Source organism: Corapipo altera, unplaced genomic scaffold, assembly GCF_003945725.1.
Source record: "Corapipo altera isolate COAL_440 unplaced genomic scaffold, ASM394572v1 126, whole genome shotgun sequence".
Taxonomy (NCBI): Eukaryota; Metazoa; Chordata; class Aves; order Passeriformes; family Pipridae; genus Corapipo; species Corapipo altera.
This window is the reverse complement of record NW_020884937.1, coordinates 1469918-1494756: the sequence shown is the minus strand read 5'-3', so window position 1 is coordinate 1494756 and position 24839 is coordinate 1469918. Positions and strand designations below refer to the sequence as shown.

The following is a 24839-nucleotide window of genomic DNA, read 5'->3' as shown; positions in this document are numbered from 1 at the left end:
CATGAGCCAGCAGAGCATCACTTTCCTTTTCAATGTCCTACGTGACTGAAAGGCATTAAAGGTGAAGTAACACCTCAGAATTGGGGTTATTTCACAGTAGATGATACAAAAAATGATACAGAAAGGGCATAGAAAAGGATACCCCCAAAAATGGCTTGTTTCAGATTAAAAGAGTGATGATTATCTGCTACACATCTCCAAAAAAAAATTGTCTTACTAAGTAAAGGGAGTTTCCCCACAGCCTGGCTTTCAGTATGTTCTAAGTGCACTTTCATAAGTTAAACATTGTTGAGATCATTCAAGATTATTTATGGTAATGAAGTGCACAGTTAACTAATTGAGTACTTATTTTGTGCTTGCAGCAATGTGGAATAATCCAGTTAAAAGTGGGCCAGCAAATAAAACCCGAAAGGCAGGTGACATCAGGGCTAGGGATGCCAAAGTTCAGTAGTCAATGTACAGTTTCTTCTCTGAGGCCTTCAACATAAGAAGGACGTGGACCTGCTGGAGGAGGTCCAGAGGAGGCCATGGAGATGCTCCAAGGGCTGGAATATTCCTTGCAATCAGATAAATAATTACAGAAGTAAAACTAAGCTGACAAACAGATATATTTGAGCATCTTACAGGGCAAAATAATGACCAGCTATTAACATGATTTGGTGCTGGTGTGTGTTTATTTCAAGAATGGATTAGCATGACTGATGAAGGAACTTTAACTTCCCCACTTCAGTAAAATAGTACCAGAAGAATGAAGAATAAGTGTTCAAGGGCCCAAAAAACCATAGTTTTAACCATATGATTCCCTCTATTAAAAATTGTTGATTAATAGAAGATTTCAGAGAAAGAGACGAATTGGGAATAACTAAGGACACACCTACTTGGTGTGAGAAATCTTAGACTGATAAGGAGTTATATTGTGATTTATCCAATTTAATAAAAACACATTGGCTTTTCAAATAAATAAAAAAACCAAAACCAAAACAAAAAAACAAAAACAAACAAACAAACAAACAAAAAACCCCCACAAATACAACCAACTCCAACCAATCAAAATTCCCAAACACCAAACTGGAAACAGCATAAATAATTTTTGAAGCAGGGCTGTACACATTTCTGGAGCAGCAAAGAAGAGCAGTCAGCAGAGTTGTGGGATCTCAACAAGGAAAAAGGTGTCGACGTGTGTTTTCCAAGGTTTACAAGCAGCCAACCCTAATGAAGTACACAGCCTCCTCTTGACTTGTAAAATCAGTCTCCTGTTTTTTTATGTTTTCCCACAGATAAAGGCATTGTTTTATTTATTCTCACACAAACACTCCAGAGAAAAAATGGGAAAGACACCCCATGACCAGTGCTGACTGCAGAAGGACACCGTGATCTGCTCTCAGCAAGTGATAAAGTCAACAAAAGGGATGCAAACACTGGTATTTTGATTTGTGAGCAACACAACGAGTCTGTGTTTCAGATCAGGCTCAAATATATTGTCTCCAGGTAGCCTGAAAACCAATACACTGCTTTTCCACACAGGAATTTGACCTAAGGGGTTTTCTCATCCCATGTGTTCTTTGCTACAGCAGGTTCTAGCAATGCAATAAAGTTACTGCACTGATTAGGAAGAATATGGCAGTGAAAACTGAGGGTGGGACTGGTTGGTAAAGGAGCTGAAGTTCAGGAAAACGGATGATCCAATGAATGGATCCAAATGAGCCACATCCCAGCCTAGTGATGGTTTTGCACAGTGAGGAAGGTGCCAAGGACAGCAGCCAGCAGGGAAAGCTTGTGCTATGCTTTTACTACATGTTGTAACTTCAGGCTGTGGGCTTCACTCAAGCTGTCATTACTGGGTCTGTGTAATCTACTCCTGAGGATCCACAACTTCCCTACACACAATATGGAATGGGGGCCTGCAGCCCACCCTTTAAGCTCAGTCTCTCCCATATACATGGAAAAAACATCCTGTAGCTCTTATCAACGTGTTTCCAGCACACACTTTGCACGTTCAGAGAGATTAGTCCCCTGAGTGGGTATAATATGACTATTTTTTAATTTTTCAGTGGTTGTAAAGAAAAAGAAAAAGGAAAAAAAAAAGGAGGTTACAATTGTTAGTGACCAGAATTCCTTCCTGTCCCAGGAGCAACAACGCGTTCTCAGCAACTTCCTCAGGAATTCTCACTCCTCTTTGGCCATTTGTTATCAGTTGGAGCAGTGATGATCATTAGTGCTGGGAGCATGAAAAACTCATTACCAAAATCTACAAAGCACTACAAACTCCTGCATTTCCTGGCATGCGTTCCCATTAAATAAAAAATACTCAGATTGTCAGTGATTTAGAACAACTGCCCAACAGACCTGGCTGAAATCTGGAATTTCCATCCACAAGAAACATCCATAACAATGCAAAAATTATGGAGCTGGCCCAAAAGCAGCAGCAGCAGCAGCAGCAAACATCAAGGAAGGGTACAAAAATGGGGTACATTGAAATAACATCACCACCAGTGCGTTTAAAGGTACTGAAGCATGTAGGTTCCAGTAATTTGTCTAAATTTATTTGAACCTCCTGATATTTTTGACCTCCTTATCTCCCAGTACTGAAAGTTACTCGTGCTGTGGAAAAAAAGAGTGTTGTGGCTTGTTTTAACATCAAAGCCTGAGCATTTCCCTGCCAGCTCCCAAGTTTTTGGACTCTGAGAAATAAGGTATAATCACTCCTTATTCAACCTTATCATGGATGTCTTCATTTTTATTACTTCCAAGTTATTCCTCTTCAATGACGAAGAGGAAAGATTTTTTTATCTGCCCACAGTAAAGGGAAACTTTGTTTTTGTCTTCCAGTCTGTTCTAGTTCTGATGTGTCTTTACTGGCCTGGTCTTTACTAGTCTTACAACTCCAAGCAAGATAAACTATGAGAAGATCATATATTTATACAAAGACATTAGCATGTTTTTATATTCTGTTCTCATTTCTTATCACCATAACTCCCAACACATCATTTATTTTTTGTCCATCACAGAAACTATCTGAACTGATGTGTCCAGATAATTACATTGCTAGCAGTGGTGCCAGAATTTCTCTCCTTTTCTAGAACAGCCTATTTAAAGCCCATCACTAGGTAAGTATATTTGAGACTGTTTGCATCATGTACAATGCTCTGCATTATTAAGACTTAATTTAATCTCCCATTTTATTGTCCTGTCACTATAAAACAGATTTCATTTCACCACTGGATATTTACAGTGTAAAAGATCTTTATGAGTAGGTTACTTAGATTTTCTTATTTTATAGGGGAGATAAGTAACCACTTCAGGAGAGGATTTGTCTCATTCTAAGTTAGACATTAAAAATAAGTCAAAATACTCACGATCTTTTTCTCTTTTTTTTTTTTTTTTGAGCATTAGGGAAGCCCGGATGCAAATTTTTCCATAGAAAGTAAATAAATCATAGAATCATCAAATGGTTTGGGTTGGAAGGGATCTTAAAGATCATCCAGTTCAATCCCCTTGCCATGGGCAGGGATACCTTCCACTAGCCCAGGTTGCTCCAAGCCCTGTCCAACATGGCCTTGAGCACTTCCAGAGATGGGGAGTCCACAACTTCTCAGAGCAGTAAGACAGATAATTCCCCTCAAAACAGCAAAAATCTAAAAAATAACAGTCTTAGCTAATAGTTCTCCATCCAAAAACAAAGACAAGCACTGCCCACAGCAATTCTCCTCCCAGTTCTTGACACTTAGTTTCGGACAGGACGACTCTTTTAGAGAACCTTCTCTCTTTCCACTGATTCCAGAGGGAGCTGGGAGCACTGAGACTTGGCACAGTTTTTAGAAGGCTACACATTGTTGGCACTATGAGATCCTTCTGGACTGCTAGAACAGGTTTAAGAAGGTGCTAACAAGTCTTAATCATTCTGAACCACATCACCTCCTGCAGCTGCCATCCCTGAGTTATGTGGCCTGGCCACAGCCACCTCCCACCTGGACAGACATGGGAAGCTTCTGCCCACAGATGTGACTGCTCTGAGGAGTTCTATAACCTCTGTGGTCTCATTATTCACTACAGTCAAAACTATTCCACCTTCAGTCTTCCACTTGCTGACAAGAAATGCCAATTATTAATTGAATAGATATTTACCAAGGGATCCCGGAGCATTGTGGGCACATGGTGAAGAACCCACCCAAACAGAAGCATTTCAACATTGTTTGAGAAACTAAAATCTCTCAGCCTCTCACCTAAAACTGCCTTTTTCGATAAAATATGCACACAAAAATCAGGACAACTGAAATTTCCATTAAGTTTTCTTTTGTAAAAACCTGCTGATTTTTGGTCAAAAAGAACCCAAAAAATTGGGACAAAACAATCCCAGGGAGATCTGTTACTGGCTGAAAATTCCATTATCTAAAACAACTGTTACTTGTCTTCAACTATTCATCCAGAACTATGCCAGTTATGTAAATAATTGCTTACCATGCTTGTAACACTCACTAAATGGTACATATTTCTCAATAGTATCAGGAGTGAGTTATTTGTCTTGATATTTATAATATCCTAAGAGAAGCACTATGACATAGGCATTAAAATAGATTACTGAAAATTACATAAACCAAATTTAGTTTGCAATTCTAAAAAAAAATTATGCAAAGGTCAAAAAACTGCACTTTTTGACAGAAAAATCCCTGTTTCTTAAAAACAAAAGATAGGTGCAATATCTTACACAGTAAAAGCCAGAAGAGTAACAGTACTTTAAAATGAAGTTGTGTGAGAAAATCATGAAATGTCTTAAAAATAGAGCTCCCTTTATAAACAATTCTGGAGCAGAACTGTAAAAATATTTAGATACTTCAAAATGCAAATAGGCACCATAAGCAATTTTCATGTTCACTTTAGACACAGCTCCCCCAAACACAAACACAGATGATTGATTGGCCTTGTCATAATCCATCTGTTAAGAACTGACAGATGATGGGGGAAAAAGGCTCCTTGCTTATATTATTGAAGAATATTTATCATTTTATGGCAAGTGAAGCAATGCAAACAGTAGCAATTATGAACTTGTGGCTTTTGGTGACCTTACCAAATGCCAAATAAATCATTACTTGCACAAATATCTTTACTAACCCAGACTAACTCAGAAAAATGAGAATAAGTGGCATATGCTATAAAACTTTCACATCATTTGTGTTAGAGTACAAAAGTGGAGTCAAGCCAATGGCTGTAGTGTTACTGTAAGTAAAAGAAAGGGAGAAATTACAATAAAACAAAAGAAAACAAAAAAAAAAAAAACCAACCTGCGAATGCTTGCTGGGACCTCAGTAGGTGAGCAGCTGATTGTATATCTCAAATTTGGACTAAGTTGCTATTTCCTTTTCCAGACAATGCAGAGATTTAAGAAATAAAAGCTTACATAAATCAAACACACTGCTCTCAAGTGCAGCTGCTCTTTCCGTGTCACTTCTTATTACAAGCTGTCAGGGAACAGTTTTCCCTTTTGCAGATAACTCTTGGAGATTCTCACAAAAGTGGATTTTGACAAGATGAAGAAAGCTTTTCTATTCTGACCCACTGAAATTCACAGTATCACAAAAACACCTTTCATCTGTATAAAAGCACAATTAAATGCAACTGTGCTTGAGCAAACCTGAACGAGTTTTTAAAAGAGGTTATAATGACTTTCCATTAAACCTCAGCATATTTATTACACCAATAAACTGAGACCAGATCTGTCATATTTTATAGCCATCTAAAAATTAGCTCCCAAATCCACTGTACACCAGTTTTTCCTTATCATTATCATTGCTGGAGAGACTGGGGCATCACAAGGAAGTTATTCATCCCTACCTAAGACAGATACCTAAAGTTTGGGAAAGAAATGTCAACAGTCAAGGTAGGGAGCACAACACAACATGATACCTAATGTTTAGATGGAGTAGTTTATATCAGATATGCTGAACTGATCACAACTTAAACAGCATATATATATATATATATATATACGAAAAGAAAATATTTACAAGAAAAAACAAGATTAAGTGAGTAAATCTGCATTAAGTGAATAAATCTGCATAACTTCCCCATATTTATCAGAGTAAACACCAAGAGAGATTAATAGCACCAGAGACTTAAATATATCATGGATTTCCCCTCACTTTGCACAGTTTGTTTGCTTTGCAGTTTATGAAACAAGGATGCAAAGTCACTCACAGATTGATTGATCTTGATAAGATGACAGACACAGTCAGGAGGATGCACCCACAGGGACCAATTTCGAACTGAAAAAGAAAAGAGCTGGTTTTATTTTGTTTGCTCTGTGTGTTTTTTTGCTCCAATGCTGAAGAAAAGCAAATGGAACTGAAAGCAGAAGGAACTGTTCTCATTTGAGAACTGAATTTGTTGCTGTGCTTCTTAAAATGCAAAAATCTGTCAAAGTGTTTGAAACATTGTTCAGAAAGCATCATATGAGACTGACAGACACAGAAAGTCTGGCAGCTGAACCTTAATAGGTTTAAGACCTTCTCTATACACACTACCTGGTGAATGTTCTGCTGAAGAAACACAATCAAGTCTTCATATCTCGTGGCACTGTGTAGTATCAGCTGGGAAGAAATGTAAGAAGAAAAAAAAAAGTAACTGAAACAATAACAACTCATTTTTATAAACTCAAAGATGAAATGAAGTAGCCAAAACCAGAAAGATTTGAACTAAAAAAATGGAATAAATACCCAATAAAATCTATCTCTTACTGTTGTTACTTAGTATAATAATGCATCTCAACACTTCCTATATTCCAAATTTTTAAATACTGCTTCTTTTTATGGAACAGACCCTTGGATTCAAATTAAAGCACTGTTTATGTAATGAAAGACAATTCCCAGAACAAACATAGGAATGTTGCAGCTTTAGAAAACATAGGATGGGCAAGTAGCTCAGGAGTCTGTACCTATACGGTGAGGCCCCTATGGCAGGTTTAGAGCAGAGCACTTACCACAGAGAATACTCCCGTGAATATTCTTAATTAACATGAAATTCAGAAGAGTTCGCAGATCCAGGCCCTCACTTCAATACTCTTTGCCTATTTTTCCACCTTCAGATTTTGACAAATCCATTCCTCCGTTCAGGAGGTCAGTAAAATATTTCCTTAAACCACCAAAGCCTGGCCGATAGCACCACTGCCTGCAAAGCCATCTGAGGGCTTCACGTGGAAACAAGGCATAACTGGAAAAGTTATTTTGCCATTTGGAGCGGGGGGAAAAAAAATGGCAAAGAATTCTGTGTAAGACAAGAAGTAAAGAGTCTCTTCTGATGCTCGTGGTCGTGGTGGTCAACTTGGGAGGACCCACGTTCATTTTTACTGCATATCATCAAAAGTAGGGGCAGTTTATAAGCTTGAAAAGTAAATGGAACAAAAAAGGACTCCAGAGAGTCCAGTTGTCCACAGACTGGCAGAACCCAGAGCCAGACAACAGGATTTTGCTATTTCCAATTGGTTTTTGGATCGTAACTAACCAATTTGAGATAAAAGGTTTTAATACACTAAGAGAGCAATGGAAATCAGGTTCACTGGACTTAAAAAAAAAAACTAGAAAGAGGATATATGGAGAATGTGAGTTACACAGAGCCTTACAGTTTCTAAGATTCCATCTGCCTTGTATTTTCCTATGGGAGTGAACTGTTGTCTTCCTGATGGCCTGAGGAGGATATTCAGACAAAGCTCATGTTAAAAGGAAGAAAATGGAATTAAAGAGAAATCAACGTTATATGAACTGAATGATGACCCATGCACTATTATTTTAATCACTTTTTTAAAACAGACTTCTTAAAGTAAGTTCATATTACATATTAAATTTCTATCAATGAAGCAAATACTTTACCTGTGCTGTGCTCTCTGAGTCTATTTAATATAAATTACAAGTTTCTCCACACAGAAAGAGGATAAATGCAACTTTAAGATGTTAATAACAGTTTTTACTGAAAAATAATATTAGACTAATGACATTTAAACAAGTAGAAGATATATAAAATGTCATCACAGAGGAAGCAGTTTTAAGATGTAAAATATGCAAAACATAATTTGAAATGTCTTTGAATTTGCTGCTTCTATTTCAGGTTTAAGAAGGATTTCTGTGTCCCAAAGCCTCTCTGTTATTTTTCAGCTATCTGTGTTTATCTAATAAAAGAAATTACCCAGTCTCACAAAACCTGGCTCACTTATAAAAATATCATGGAGGATCCAACACAGCCAAAGCTGGGGATCTAAAAGCTGGATGTTTTGTGTACAAGCAGCCTAATTGCACAGTATAAACTAAGTAGCTAGTAGGCAAATACAGCAAAGGAAACTTAATTCTAGCCATAACAGAATATCCTGCAATATAGGAGAAAAATGCTGCGTCTGGAAATACAACTCTTAGATTTTGAATGAATCTTACATTCAATTAAATCCACAGGATCTTTCACAGCAATTTCAAAGAATTTTGTCTGTTCTGCCCAAGCTACTGGGACACCAGAAATTACACTTTGGATTTCTCCTTAAGCCATTTTAGATGGCATAAATACAGCTGACAAAGCCTTCCTGCTGAGAATTATGTACATCTGGAACGGACAGGGGTACAGGAGCACTGCCCAGCAATTAAAAATGCTTCTCCTACTCACAGGGCCACGATGGCTTTTTCGTGGCCCCCCGCTCGCCACAGGATGTCTGCGATGGCCATGGTCAGGCACTTGGTCCTGTAAACTTCTGAGGGCTGGAGACAACTGCAGGCCAGGGAATAAAAGAGAGAGACAAGTTCCAGAACGTGAGGGCAAACAGATTCACGGCAGGTCTGCAGCCAACAGAGCAAAAGCACTGATAGAGGCTATTTAGGTGTTGTGATGCCTAATAATGAGGCAAGTTGCCTCAGGAAATCATCATTCAGTTTCTTCATCACCTCAGTTTCTTCATCACCTCAGTTTCTTCTACTTGTCCAAAAAGAGACAACTTGGATGGCCAAAAACCCTGTGAGTTGAAGAGGAAGCTGGTATTGTTACTGAGGAGACACTCCAGGTATAAAGGTGCAGTTGAATCTGTCCTTTCTCTGAGGATTAAACATCTGAGATTCCACGAGAGCACTCACTGTGCACCCCGTGTTAAGACTTCCCAGCACCTAAAGAGCTCTCAAGAGGGAGGTGCAATTGAAGTCACCACTGGAATATGGGCTTTCTGAACCATTCTCTGAGGTGAACCAGCTTAAACCTCATTTTAGGCATTTAAGAAGGTACCTCGGATCTTACTGAAGACAATCAGATCCAGTGAATAGAGCCCAACTTCCTCTTTAGAGGAAACAAACTGGGCACAGTGGGTGGGTCTCTTCTGAAATCAGAAGCAAACCAGATATTTGAAGGAAGTAAATTCACCAAGGTCAAGTGTTGAGAGTTGTCTGCTGTATTTTGGGGGGCCTGGATGAGCTCACATTGTTCATAATGATGGTTAGACTGCTGCTGTGGGTACTCAAGCTTGCTGGCCTATGTCTGTATGTTCTATGACAACACCCTTGTCATACAGGTGAATTTAAGAGATGAAATGCACAATCACTGCTTCTAGGAGATTGATGCTGAATATGGAGTCTGATTTATAACACATAATTAAATTAGGACTATTATTATCATTAAAAACAATGGACAAAAATCAAGAGAAGACTAAATAAGGTCTGATCAACAACAGGAACTGATTATGCACAGATCTATAATCACACCCTGACAATTAATCTTGTGAAAGAAATAGATGCTCTTTCAGAGTACATATTTATAATTGGTTGGACAAGAAAACAGGTAAAGGTACTTCAGGGAACAATACTGTATTGGCAAATAATGAACTAGAGAAACTACTTCAACTTTAAATCTGTAATAGAACTACTTCAATATTCCCTAAAAGGATGATTTTATGTTTTAAAACAGAATGTTTATGTTTTAAATATGACTTTTAGTTTCCAAAGGCCTTCATACTTAATTTCTTTTGAAGTTTTTTATTTTACTTAACTCTTGTCAATAAATCTGCATCGTGTTATTACCCACTACTAAACTTTATGTAAAGTATTGTCTGCAGTAAACACTAGGCTTGCATGTTTTTTTTAATAAGGTGTGCCCCAAAGTGGTGACCTAAAATATCACAGTAACTGCCTCAGAATTGCTCAGTGGAGCATCACTGTTCCTGAAATATTTTCACTTAGATGTTTTGCTTGGAACTCACAGAGTGATGTGTAAAACTATGGAATGTTTACAGCAGTCTGTTGATCCCAGGTATGTAGGAACATTTTTAACACACATCCTACAAACTGTGTTTTGTGCAGGCTCCTAAAGCCTCCTGTTATTCCAACTTCCAAGAGATGAATGGAGAAATAAAGCACCAGGAGGCCTAAAAGCCACATAATGGAAAACTGGTAGGTTCAAGAATAAAACCCAACATCCATGAGCCTGAAGAAGTGGCCAAGAGATCCATGACTCTGGGAAGAACCTAACTGAAGTTTTCTCTAGTGGCTTCAAGAATGGTAGTCTTTGAAATTCAGATATTATCAGTCCTAGAATGTTACCAGCACGGGAGATGATGTCAAAACTTGTTCCCAGCATTTGAGTAAAAGATCTAATAATTCAAAAGACTAAACAAGAAACATCAAACATCAAAAACTTAAACAGACTTTCAAGTTCAATGTCTGCATTGAATTTAATGTCCATTTAGAGAATGTTTCCCTCTCTGAAGGATGTGAGATATGAGAAATAATTGGTGAGAGTTTTCAAGTAAAAAAAAAAACATAATCACAACTTTCTCTTATCTCTCCCAGTGTTCAAATACAGACACTCAGAGATCTACAGGAATCACAGCAACTAATTTATGTGTCTGAGAGAGAGAGCAGAGGAAGAAGAAGACATGATAATTATGACCTGAATGTTGAAGAAGCCTGAAGTCAAACACTTAATGTGAAGTGGGTGGTAATTTTAAAATCCAGGTTATAATTAGACTGGAATATTAATCCTCTCATTTCAGACTCTGAGACTTCCCTTTCTTTCTGCCAGACTAAGAGTTTCTGCCCATGGCCAACACATCATAAGAAAAGTCTGTTTATCTCAGGAATTAAAAAAAAAAAAATCTTTTAAAACTATGTGGATTATAGGAGGGGAAAAACAGGAGGCAAATACTACCAAGTAAACATGATAGGTTGGAGCTGGCATGAGCTGGGACACATAGTTTAAAAAACCTGGCCCAAATCCATTTATTTGGGTGCCACATAATTTTATGACATTTATGATCACTGAACCATACTGAAAGAGGAAAATTAACATCTCTATTTTTGCTAGGGATGACCTGAGACACAAAGGGACCGAGGAGCAGATGATCAAAGGCCGTCCTCCAAGCTGAAACGAATTCTTGGTTTTCACAACCAGAAATAATTCTTCTGTGGAGGTTCCTGGTCATAAAATCTAAATATGTACTGAGGTTCTTGAAAGGAATTTTCTGAGGTTTTACTTTTATGTAAGCAAGAGCCTCACTCTGCCTTCAAAAGTCTCATTATAATCTGAATTAGAACACTAAAGTTTTGCTAGATGATTTCTGCACTTTTAAGAAGTGTGCTTTAAGTGACTTCAAGGAACAGGCAATTTTCAAGAGATGAATTCACAGCATCTTGTTTATTTGGCCCTTTTCTCGGGGTCCCCAGGCAGTCAGTGCCCATAATAACAAGCAACAGAAATAATATAGTAACAGTAAAACCTGCAGATTTGTATTTATACTCCAAGCCTGGTTTTCCACATTTTTAGTGGTTTACAGGTGTCTTGTATCAGGACTGTGCACCCACTAGTGCTCCTGAACCTGAACCACCTGGGCCTGGGAATCCTTTGATCAAATGCCAGCTCCCATCCTTGGTGCTAAAGACAAATAATGATGTTCTACAGGCACCTGCTTCTCTCCATTATCAACGAAAAACAGCACAAAAAATGAATTTACATTAAGTGTCAGACAAAACTAAGGAAAATCAACTGAGACCCTGTCACTTTCCCAAGCAGTATAAGCAGAAAAATGGATATTTAAGGCCAAAACTAAATACAAGACGACCATTTTTATATTGTAAGGGAATGAAGTTCAAGAAAGGTCTCACTATGAAAGCTTCTCTCCCGACTAAATTGAGGCCAGACTAATTGAGGTCACAAATAACACAAGGTGGTGGCAGAATAAACCAGTGAAATTGTTTCCCCTATTTAACATTCAGTTCATATAAAGCACAGGGAAGCTTTGTGGAATTTTTCTTTTGTAATGGACTTAATTTCTTATTGAAAACAGAAGGAAAATACATGAAATCTGGTAATAAAGTAATTTTTGAGGCAGTATTTTCCAGCAATTCACTGAATAAGCCCTTCTCCTTTAGCAAAGTGACAAGTACATTGATATTATAGCAGTCCAAGCAATTTTCTTGACACCAGCAACACTGAACAATATTCCTTTAAAGTAAGTAGAAAATACACACATGGAATTTAAATTCAAATCCTATTAAGGAGTTTAAATGTGAAAGATCAAACACAGTAGCAATAAAAAAATACAGCTATAACTTTAGTTTTCACCCTCACTGAGATTCTTAGTGTCAAAAACTGGATGAGTTTCATGGTCTTTCAAACCTAGATCACTTTTTATTTGAAATCAAATAGCACCTCGAGGTCAAATAACTTTCATTGGCCTCAACTCAACCTGTTGGGTTTCTGTAGAGGTTCTTGGGTTTATCACAAGCAAGAAATTACACAAATAAGACACCAACCTCTAAACTCCTACAGTTGAAAGGGAAGCAAACACAACTAAATCAGATGCTGCTTATTTTGTCTCTCAGAGACAAAGAGAAGTTCAGTAAGTTCAAACCCAAAAGGCTCCTGAGTGGCTGCAGCAGAGAAATAATTTCTTTTTTTTTTCTTTTTTTTTTTTTTTTTACACTACTGTATGGAAAATATTGGTGCTGCCAGTCTCTGACTTACCGGGTGTCTTTATTCCTGTTACTGTCTGCAAAGAGCAGCTGCTGCAGGACACAGGCTTGAACTGCAGCCAGGACTCCACACGGGCCACCCTGAGGGGAATAATGGGACATTCCATGAGGAAAACAATTTGGAGCTGGGGAAAACTTCTGCTTCCATTCAGGCTAAAGCCATCCCTTCATCCCTCTCTTTCCATCCAAGGCTTCACAGTTCTCTCTCTCACTCCAATGAAAAGCAATCTTATTAACTGGTTTCATGTTTCCTGCCTGTTTTTCCTGAAAATACCTAAACATCTGTAACACCAAAGGAAAAGGTTTTTTTAAAAATCTGTTCTGTGATTATGCAAACAAATTAAAAATCTCCTGGTCCCTTCTGAGCCACAGTCTAAGTTCCAGAGAGAAATTAAATCTGAATGGTTTCCAAAGAGTGAAAAGAAGCCTTGCTCTTGTAGCTCCTCTCAGCACTAGGTCTCCCCTCGAGTTCCCACCTGCATCACTAAACAAAATTCCAGTTTTCAGCACAGCCCCCTGCACCAGGCAGCTCTCTCACTGGGGAAGAGAGAGAAAATCAAGGAAGTTTGAGCCTTGCAAATTATTAATGTTGCAGAGCAAAAAAAAAAGTCATAATACTCAGAAATGCCATATTAACTTGAAACCTTATGGAAACATTTATAGCTGGTTTGGGCTGCGAGGATGGGGAAGGGCCTTGATTTGAAGCAGTGTGAGGACACTGAGGGCACCTGGTGTGTTCAGCTGGAGAAGAGGAGACTGAGGGGAGACCTCACTGCAGTTACAATTTCCTTGGGAAGGGTAGAGGAGGGGCAAGGACTGAGCTCTGCTCTGGAGGGACCAGGGACAGCACCCAGGGAATGGCACAGAGTTGTGTCAGGGCAGACTTAGGTTGGACATTAGGAAAAGTTTCCTCACCCAGAGGGTGGCTGGGCACTGACCAGGCTCCCCAGGGCAATGAGCACAGCACCAAGGCTGCCAGAGCTCCAGGAGGGTTTGGATGATCCTCTCAGGCACAGGGTGTGGGGATGGGCCTGTGCAGGGCTAAGAGTTGGACTTTGATGATCCTTGTGGCTCCCTTTCAACTCAGGATATTCTGTGATTCTATGACTGAAAGACTGTGGGATGGGGCAGCAATGTATTTCCTTCTCCTTGTTCATTCCCTCACGACCAAGACCTGTTCCTATGGATTAACAACATGTCAGAGACAGCTGCACAAGTTGTCCTGAGAAGCAAATGGTGTGCCCTCTTCTGGCCTAGAAAACTTCATCCAGCACAACTCTCCCTCCCTTGTCAATTAATTCTCTCCCAGCTGCCTCATATCATATTATTTACTCCAGTAGTTTGCTGAGGAGACAGAGAACAGCCATCCTTTCTCTGGAACATCCATAGGAATGGAGTAGGTTATACAGGACACAAGAATAACACCACAGATACCACAGTGCCACCCACCAAACTCCTCTCAAAACCCTGGAGAAGAATGAAAAGGGCAGCCAGTACTGCTGTTTTTACACAGCCAAGAGATTTAAGTGATCAGTTTAATTCTCAGTTTGTCCCAGTTGCAGCATGAAGCCCAAGGGAATGGGACCTGCAGGTACATCCAGTATGGATCCCAGAAAATAAAGGTCCTGGAATTAGAAAATAGCTTAGATATTGATACCTTCCAATTTTTCACACTACCCCTCTATAATTACTTACATAAGTACTGAGTGAATTATCTGAAATACATTAAGGAAAAAAGCAAGGTTTATTTTAGTCCATCAGGAAAAGCCTCCCCGGCAAAAAAGGAATTATAGGATCTATTCTAAATATCTTCTCATAGCACCACAAAAACTTAACATGAGACAGAACCAAACAATTGTTCAGCTGAAAGTAATTTTGGAAGTGAGGAGGAATATATTAATGAGCTGAAACAGTCACATCTAAGCAAAACACCTTTCCTGTCGTGGAATTTATGGTAGGGAATTTAATGGTCAGTGAGTTGCTGGAAGTGATGAGACATCCTTTCTCCAGCAGCAGGGTCTGGAAACACCAAAGTAACATTTACTGTGGGCCAGTGAACACTCCTGCCACAGTTCCTTTTGGAGTTTAAATTAACATTTAATTTTTTTTTTTTTTTCCGCTAGGTTTTCTAAGATAAGCAGCTTTCTTCTGAGATCATCAGCCTAATGAAATATTTAATTAGACAAGGTAAGTTAATTAAACATCTCAATGACATGTTTATTAGCCATTGTCCTCGCCTCAAAGCCTCTCTTCCTCTCATTTCTGTACAATGGTCTGCTTCTCTCAGCCCAAATAAAGATTTTCTGCATCAGCACAGAAGCTTGATGAGTGTTTTGTAAAGAGGAGTCTACTCCTTCCCAAAGACTTTATTGAATTCCTCAGCTCCTTGCTCCTGAAAGACCATGTGTGTGGATATCCCAGAAGCACATGCAGAGAGTCACAGGGATGACACAAAAGCTTTAAGCTGTGGTTGAGGAGGATCCATTTTTACAATGGATCTGTTTGATTCTGGAGGCAGCTATGGGAGGGGGTGCTGTGCATCAGCCAGCTGAGAAACCAGGCTGACCAAACACAGAGCAGAAAAGGGGGTCTGAAGCATTGAAGCCTCAGTCTGTAAGAGTCAGAAGCCCAGGCAGGGCTGACAAGACAGACACCAGATAAGAGTCATCCCCACTAAATGCCCTGACCACAGAGATCTTTATTAGCACCAAAAATTTCTATGGATTGGGTAGATGCTTCCACCACAGGGAGCTGCTGGGGATTTCAGACCTGTGCACTTGGTTGATGATGGCAGGGAACTGATGTAAACCTCGGTTCAGGGAGGAGCTGGCATCTTGTGGCTGCAGGCCAGAATTACAGAGACATGGCTGCAAAGGAGGTGAGCTCACCAGCAGTCCCAGTGTCCCAGTGACACTGCAAGGGAGTTTATTCCCTTTTATTTTAGGAATGAGTCTCAACATTTGTCCCCCATACCTTTAGGAGGCAAAAATCTCCTTGTGACTTCCCAGGCACTGCAGGAAATTCTCACTACATCTCATTTTGAGGCAGATCAAGCTCCGTCTCAAATTTGTTAAACATTTACCCCACATACCATTTTTCTCTTGAACTGCACCCTTGATTTAAGCTCTTTTATTCTTTTACCACCACCAGCTTTCAGCTGCAGTGGCTTGTCTTCCTCTCTGTGAATAACTCCCCATCACACACACACACATACACACTTTCTGCAGCTACTCCACGTTTCCCTCAGAAACACCCCATCCATCTCAAGTCTCCTACCAAGACTTGCCAAGGTGACATAATCCAGTGGTAACAAGACAAATTAAAGAGAAGAGCCTTTAAAAGACTTATGTTTTCACTGCTGAAACGCACAGCCTTTGTAAACTCAGTGTAAAAAGCAGAGTTCAGTGTAAGGAAGTCACTTACTGTACCTTTTTCTGCACAATGCCATATTTTAACTGTGGTATATTGCTAAATGTAAAACTCTGGATTTTCCATTCTTCACTGAAGCAACAAAGACTAGAGCCAAACAAAAGGTTTTTTAATTCCTATAAAAGAAAGGAAAAAGTTTTCATTTTAAAAACAAATCCGAAACAGGGGTACTTTTTCTTGCAGTAATTTGTAGAAAAGAAAGGAGGAGTGTGGAAGGGTAATGACTAATTCCCTATAACCACCCTCTTCTGTTTTATCCATACTGTAAATAGCAACACTCCAATGAAAAGGAGCAATATTTTCCTTTTCCTGCTATATTCCTTCCACTCATAATGCTGTGAGCTGCTCAGCATTGGAAAATATTTATGTATAATGTCTGGGGCACGGCTTCCCATGAAAGCATTACACAATATTCCCTGAAATTTAACAGCTGGGAGAGCAACACCTACTAATGGTTTGATTAGAGAGAAAAGGACCCTGTGGGACACGGTGTGGGGAAAGGAAGCCCATTTTGCCTGTCAAAGTTGCTGGTATGAGATAAATGTTAATTAAATGAAAAAAGTAAAGGTGAGTAAATAAGAGCAGTCAACTCAGTGTTAGTATAGTTACTCCAAACTCACTGATTTAGAATAAAATTGGAAGACACCATCATTATTTTTTTTTCTCTTTTTCTCCCTCTGTCTGAATGGGATGGAAAACATTAGAAGCATTTATGGTTCCATCTCTGCTCAAAATTGGGAAGATGAGCAAGGGAGAAAGAGTCATAGGGGAATAATAAGCTCATTCTGAACCACTGTCAGCTGAAAGGACTGGAGAACAAGCACAATAACTGACTAGAGGCATTAAGAAAACAATATAAGCTTCATTATTTAAAGCTATTATCTGTGCTTCAGGTAGGCTGATCCATCCTGCCATGCTCTCCTGGTATTTTTCTGAACTTTTGGATAGGCATCCCTAAATTACTCTGTCCCCTGAACACCATATGAGGAATATACTCAGGAATACAACACGTGTTCAATCCCACATAAACATACAACACAGGGCAACCCACTGCAGCTTTGGGCAACTTAACTGAAATAACATTCTCATACACCTATTTGCATTTACCATCATAATTATTAGTCTTACTTTTGCAAGGGAAATATCAATTGCCTTGGATACTATTTGAAGCATGTACAGTGTTGAAAGGTCTGGGTTCTTATTAATTTCTCCAGTTGTTTCTTCATCCTCAACATTGACTGAAAGAAAGAAAAGAAAAATCATATAATGTGTTGGATGACAAAAATTGCTTCTTCCAGCACACTCAGTACCAAGAGGTCACCAATATGAAAATTAACACATTGGCATCCATCTTTATAAAAAGGAAAATACAGTTTTAGCCAGAAAGGACAAATAGAAATACATGAGCCAGCCTTTGTCTGATTAATATTAATGACTTCTTTTCCCACCCTTACCCAAGAAGTTAATAGAAAATGCAATTAAAAGTAGTTACAAAAGAAGCAACTTGGTCACAGCTGCTCTGAAGAATATAATGGCAAAAGCAAAACTGAAACTCAGCTTACCTAATTCTAGGACTTCTTTCATTTGGTCTTCTTTATACCCAGTGGATGTTGGAGACTTCCTACATGAAAATTAAACGAATAAATGAATGACTAATTGTTCACTTTTAATGAGAAAAGTTGTTTGAATAACCAATAAGAAATATGGGGCATTCCCAGACAAGCATATAATTTTTAGTGAGGTGTGTGTATATAAATGGTCTAAGAAATAAATGGTTTTAGAACAAAACCTTTTTCAGTGGAAGAAAGCTGAACTCCAGGAGTTCATCAGGAATAACAGCCAGGATGGAGCAATACACTGTATTGGATTTGAGATTTCAGTCCTGCTTCAATACATCAGTTTCATTTCATTCCTGATTTGAGGATCATAAAATAAAATTTACATCCCTGAAAGGGATCAGGACAAGATTCAAGTTAGAAATTAAACTACTAGAAACATCCAAATAATAAAAGTGGAAATAGGTTTTAGACTGGCTCCTTTACAGGGGTAATTTTTTATCCACTAATAAGTAGCAGTTCTTCAACTGCTCTCGTGGTTTAATTTTATATTACATTATTAACAGGTTAAAATTCCTATGAATAAGTGTTAAAAGGACTGAGCACTTAAACTTGGCTGTGAAGTCAGAACTGAAATAGAATGTTAGATTTTCGGAGATGAGACAGGTTTATTCTTCCTGTTGAATTCATCCCAAAATTAATTCAGAACCAAGGAAAAGTTTCAAATAACTATTTCTAAAAATGGCCTTTTTTTTTTCCCCCAGAAAGCAATACTGTTTCATTGGCCTTTGCTTTGGAAAAAGGGTATTGCACTGACAGTCCTTTCAAAAATAGTATGGAATCATTTCCTCAGCAACATTCTTTGTATGCACAATAATATTACAGTAACAACTGCTGTCATATCACATACTTTCCATCAACTTAATTTCCTTTTCAGTGTATGAAAGACTAATAAAAACAGAACACAGACATACCACACTCAGGATTTGCCCAGTTTATAAGCATTTTGGCCCCTTTCTCGCTGATAGTATTTGATGCTATAAGAACACAAACACTTCTCTTTTTATCTATAAATAAGTTAAAAACTTTATCCAAGGAAATGTGGGTGGCCCAATTCAGGAAAGGTAGAATGGAAGTGAATCACCCATGTTCTAGGGACCTGAGGTAAAAATAAATAGGATGCCCAGGAGGTCAGTATAAATGAGAGGTCTGAGAGCAAATTTGTACAGTGACATAAAAGTAGCATTGAGCTCCCACTGAACATTCCAGTACTTATAATGTGATACAGAATTTAACAGAGCTGACTGTGGTATATTTTATAACACAATCAGATCTCCCCTTGCAGTTTCCTAAAACTGAGTTTCAGCTGAGATTTCTTTTTGCCAGGTATTTTCACCTCTCCAGGCCAGGGAAAAGATCTCAATGACACTAAATTTGCCAATATAATGTTTTTCAGCCAACTTATGTCATTTAACTGCACTTAGGCATAACGAAAATCCACATTTTTGTTTTGTCTGAGGTTGCACGCTATCCTCTGTTCTTTCCCAGAGGATAATGTGGTTCCTCCTACATCAAACAATTCCCATCTAGTTTTGCAAGAGTTCTTTACACCTTTCAAGGCCAGGCTGGACAGGGCTTGGAGCAACCTGGGCTAGTGGAAGGTGTCCCTGCCCATGGTAGGAGGTTGGAATGAGATGGTCTTTAAGATCCCTTCCAACCCAAACCATTCTGTGATTCTATGATTCTGACACTTAATGCAGCACTACAGATTCCAGCTCTCTCTCTGGCCTCAGTTTCTGCTTGTTTGGGAATCCTACAGATACTGTACCATATCTCCTTGCTTCATTAGATGTCCTGGATACCTGAAGAGTCCCAAATAGCACTATATCCCTATGTTTAGGCACATGGATCACTCCCTACATCAAATTAGCACCCTTGATTCACTGCTGCCCAAAACACTTCTCCTTGGTAGTGTTTCATGTGAAAATATTCAGCCATGGTACAATTCACATACAGCTCACCTGGCACCAGTTTTTGTAATGTTATTGCTCTCTGGCAAGTCCAAAAGATGTTGGATCTACCCCTATTCCAGGAAGAACCCAGCCCAGGGCACAAAGAACTTTGAATTCTCCAGGCTGAGAATTCCCACCAAGCTGAGGAAAGCGCTGACATCCAAGATTGATGTCGGGTGTTTTCTGGTTAAGTGGGGGATTTTTGCAGGTGTAGGTTCCCTCCTTAAGGAGAACTTGTGTTTCTCAAAACAGTCAGGAGGTTTATTGCAATTTCCACGTCAGCAGATGGTTACTGCGCCAGGAAAATTTATTGTACACGTCAAAACCATACAGTGAGAACGCTTAGGAAGGGGGAAGTCATCCCTCATGGCAGGAAAATGGGACAGGAAGAAAATATGCTTCATTCTAAACACACTATACAGCACTTTCTCTAAATATTTGAACATTCCTATGTGACCTTCATGCATTGTAGAAAACTGAATTTACTCAGAGGAGCTGAACTCGCAGAGAAGGAGCTTCTTGGCACAATAATGCAAGTACATTCCACTATTTCCTATTTACACCGACATACACAAGAGGGCAAATAAACAAAGGGGCTTAAAAAATAAACACTAGGCAGCAGTGACTGTTGTGGTAAAACTTATTTTCACTGGCTGATTACAACAGCTTTTCTACTGGATGTATATCTCTTATGCCATATATCAGTACATCGAATATTCTTGGTATAGTAAAATCCAGAGAGAAGGTAAGAAAAAATTAACTTCTATTACTACTTGCAAAGGGGTAAAAAAGGCCACTCTATGTGATGCAGCTTTGGGGCCTGATTATAAAAACAGAATTATTGAAAACAAGTGTAAAGATGCAAAGGACACAAACGCTACCAATGCCAGGCAATATATTTCTATGGAAAAAAACCCTTTTATATAAATTCTGCCATGTTTGCAAGTCTGGCTGGCAAAAGTAACAGAGGTCAGACACTTAATTTCTCCAAATTTCATCTTTAGTGAAGACCTGTATCTGCACATTAGAGGTATGAAAAGTTAATTTGTGAGCAGGTGGCTCATTGACAAGACACAAAACAGGTAAATGAAAAACATGTCATTGAAAAAGGTCATTTCTAACAGAAATAGATTCTCACACACGAATAAGTGTCCTGATGAATTTTATTAACTGTAGTGACAACTCAAAACCTTTGCTGATAAGGTTTGTACATGAAAATAAAATTATTATGATCACGGGTTGAGCTACAGGATGGTTTGAAATGCCTGATGAGTTGGGCTCACCTGAACAGAACACTCTTCCACAGGTTAAGAATGAATATTTATCTCCAGCTACAAAACAAGACTTACTATAACAAAAGTGGAGCTTCTTTGTTCACACTGTGCTCTACCAAAGGTTTTGAGGTGTAACACCCCCACACTGGAATTTTCAGGGATCACAATGCCACTCCTGTGAACTGACCATTATATTATATATAACTGACCAAATGGTTGCCAGCAAAATAAACAAGTATCACTGAAATAAAACATGGAGATAAAATTCCAATAAATAAAACTGGATAGCAGCTGAGACACAACATAAAGCACTCAGAAGGGTTTCCAGATTTCAACACTCAACCAACTCACATCTGTGGAGGTAAACAGAGCCCTCTGCTCTGTTGACCACACATGAAGTACCCACACCCTGTTTGGCTTTGACCTTCAGCTTTTAGGTCATTTATTTTTAAGGATGCGGAATATTCGTGGCCTTCGATTTCCTGTCAGAAACCTCAGATTTTTATCAGCCCAAACCACTGTAACCTGAGAGGTATTAGCAAAAATAAAAATAAAAAATTCCTGAAAGCTATTAACAACTGTTAAACTGGAAGATAAAAGCTCACACTGAGGATGGAGTAGTTCTCTTACTTCTTTTTTCTCTTATTTTATTATTAAAAAAAAGGTGAACACAGACAACAGCCAAGGGTGAGAACATGCCACTGCAAGGAGAGATTTGACCTCCTGGGAAAAGAATCTTAGGAAGAGGAAGACAAAAATTCCTTGTGCTACCTGCAAACAACTGATTGTTTTTTAAGGTTGGAAGGAACCTTAAAGATCATCCAGTCCCAACCCCTGCCACAGGCAGGGACACCTTCCACTAGCCCAGGTTGCTCCAAGCCCAGTCCAACCTGGCCTTGGACACTTCCAGGGATGGGGCAGCCACAGCTTCTCTGGGCAGCCTGTGCCAGGACCTCACCACCCTCACAGGGAACAACTTCTCCCCAGTATCCAATCTAAACCTGTTCTCTTTCAGTTTAAAGCCATTCCACTTGTCCTGTCACTCCATGCCCTTCCCTAAAGCCTGTCTCCAGCTCTTTTGGAGCTCATTCATGCACTGAAAGGCCACAGTAAGTTTTCCCCAGAGCCTTTTCCTCTCCAGGCTGAATAAACCTAATTATTTCAGCTTTTCCTCTTAGGAGAGGTGCTCCATCACTCTAATCATCTTCACAAGGACTCCTCTGGGCTCGTTCCAACAGGTCCATGTCCTTCCTACGCCAGGGACCCAAGGGCTGGATGCAGCACTCCAGGTGGAATACATGGTGCTTCCTACCATGTTCCCCCTGGAGCTGGTGTGTAGACACAGTGAAAGGAAACGATGTGAAACTCTACCAGTGAAACAGGAGGTCAACTGTCTGTTCCTGCCTTGCATCTGAGAAGATCTAAAGTCCCTCTGTGTTTGCACGAACAACGCAAACCCTCAACTGACTGACTGCGTTTCAGGCAACGGGCTGGACCTCTCCAGATTTACATCCTTTCCAAAAATAAAGAAATGATACAGGAGCCATTTGTCACTTCCAGTAATTGCAAAGTGCTTCTTCCTATGGGGTGCTGGAAAAATACTGAAAGGGCAATTGGAACCCCCTCCCCCCCGATGTTACACCGCAGGCTCCGATGCCATAAATCCATTGGCACAGCACAAAAGTCACAATAGTTTACAACCTTTATTTTATTTTAGCTTCTTTTTTCCGGTCCAACCATTATGTTACAAGAGGTGTTATGCAACTCCAGATACTTGAAGGTTTTCACTCCTGAGTGATTTGCCAACCTCTGCCTCTTTTCATTAAACCCATATGCCCCAAAGATGAGCCCAAAGTTTTGGAATTCCAATTGCAAGGGTCAAATAAAGACTTAATCCCGGGTGTAAGGGAAGCAAAACCCCTCCAGGAAGGTTTGAATGTCTCTGGGAAGGTGTGAGTGCTCAGTTCTCACCCTGCTTCCTGCCTCCAGAGCCACACCAAAGCTCTGACGAAAGCCTGAGATGATGCCAGGTGTGGCTTAAGGACAACGCCGGGTGCTAGGGACAGATCCCAGACAAAGGTGGAAGGAAACAGGCAAAGGGAATTTACTCTTAGGCTGCTCCAACCCCGCATTCCTTTCCATCCTTTTATCTGAAATGTTGCACTCTGACTAAACTCTCGTTTCCTAGAAATGCCACTGCTGCCCAATACATCCTCTTCCTCTCCTAGTGGGAAAAATGGAATTAATTCCTCAGATGTTGCTCACACACACTGAGGATGCTGGAAGATGCTGGAATTAGTGACGTTTTTATGGCTGATTTTAAACAGGATCTAGCTTATCACTCCATGGCCATGTGAGCTCAGGCCTCATTCCACACAATAGGCTCTCAAGGTGATGAGGACTTTTAGGAGATGCTCAGCAGCCCCCAGGACCAAAGCTTTATTACTTCCCAAATTGCCAGGTATTATTTAAGAAAAAGCCATCTCATCTAACACACCAATTGCATATATAACACTGAAATATTATGACCCACACTACAGAATTCACTATCCCTAGAAAACCTACTTTTACACCAAAACGCACGGTAGGAAAGACTGGAGCCAACCACAGCTGCTGGGTAAGTAGTGTACATTACACAACTTTGCTGGAACTATTTTTCCTTTGAGTTGGAAATTCAATTTTATATAAAAAAAATACTATTAAACCTGGAATGTTGATTAGGATTCCTCATGAAATGTGATATTCATTTATTAACCTTGAACAGAACCGTATTTTCCCACTTCAGTGGGTCAGGACTTATCATCAGCGCAGCCCAGAAACCTCCTTGTTTGTGCTCTGCTTTGTTGCTTTATGCTGACTGAGGGAACATCAAATCCTGCTCTGGACTTGCTCAGAAACTCATGGCCAGCGTTCTCTGCCAATGTTCTAATGCAGATCAGCTCAGCTTGTGGCTGGGAATGATGAAGCATAAAAATGTGTGAGAGGATCTTCGCAGTTTTAGGCACCCAACCATCTATATTGGCTTGGTCCTCACACAGAAAATAAGCTCTTTTATTCCTGTTAATAACAGAAAGCATGAATATTAATCCTTTAAGGACCATAACACTTTCAAAATAATATTCTGAAAGAGTTATGGTCCTTAAAATATTTATATAATAATATTTTGAAAGCGTCGGATACCTAAAAGAATAATAAAAAAAAATCCCAACCCTGAATATATTTTTAAAGGATTTTAAGGTTTCTTTGAAGAAGATTAGTATTTTGTAGCTCTAAGGATTTCCTATCTCCACAGAAAAAGAGTTTTCAGGGACTCTTTTTTTGGAACAGATGAAAGAGAAGAGGCAGAATTTTCCATAACACAATGTGTTCACCTGCACTGGTCTCCAGTAATGAAGAAGAAATCCACAGGTGATTCAGAAAGCAAGTAAAGCCATTTACTCCTTGTCAGTCTTAGAAATTAGGGAGTTGAAGGAAGGTACACTTTCCATAGGAACACATTAAATAAATAGAGGAAATACAAAACAACTCAATAAAACCTAACAGAAAAAAAACAACAGCAAAAATTCAGAGCAGGAAAGATAAAAGCAC

At 39.3% G+C, this 24839-nt stretch overlaps 1 protein-coding gene across 3 annotated transcripts in view; it reads right to left on the bottom strand.

Moving 5' to 3' along the window:
* The window catches only part of MINDY4 (MINDY lysine 48 deubiquitinase 4), a 68837-nt gene that overhangs the window by 32107 nt on the left and 11891 nt on the right, over positions 1 to 24839 (bottom strand). For 2 of the 3 annotated variants that reach the window (XM_027660647.1, XM_027660646.1), the window contains exons 6-13: positions 17972 to 18030; positions 17538 to 17647; positions 16409 to 16525; positions 12973 to 13061; positions 8638 to 8739; positions 7613 to 7676; positions 6519 to 6584; positions 6193 to 6260 (exon numbers count right to left, since the gene is read on the bottom strand). In XM_027660647.1, coding sequence (XP_027516448.1) covers positions 6193 to 6260; positions 6519 to 6584; positions 7613 to 7676; positions 8638 to 8739; positions 12973 to 13061; positions 16409 to 16525; positions 17538 to 17647; positions 17972 to 18030 — 675 coding nt within the window. The remainder of the gene's footprint in view (positions 1 to 6192; positions 6261 to 6518; positions 6585 to 7612; positions 7677 to 8637; positions 8740 to 12972; positions 13062 to 16408; positions 16526 to 17537; positions 17648 to 17971; positions 18031 to 24839) is intronic. The other variant, XM_027660648.1, reaches the window with a different exon arrangement.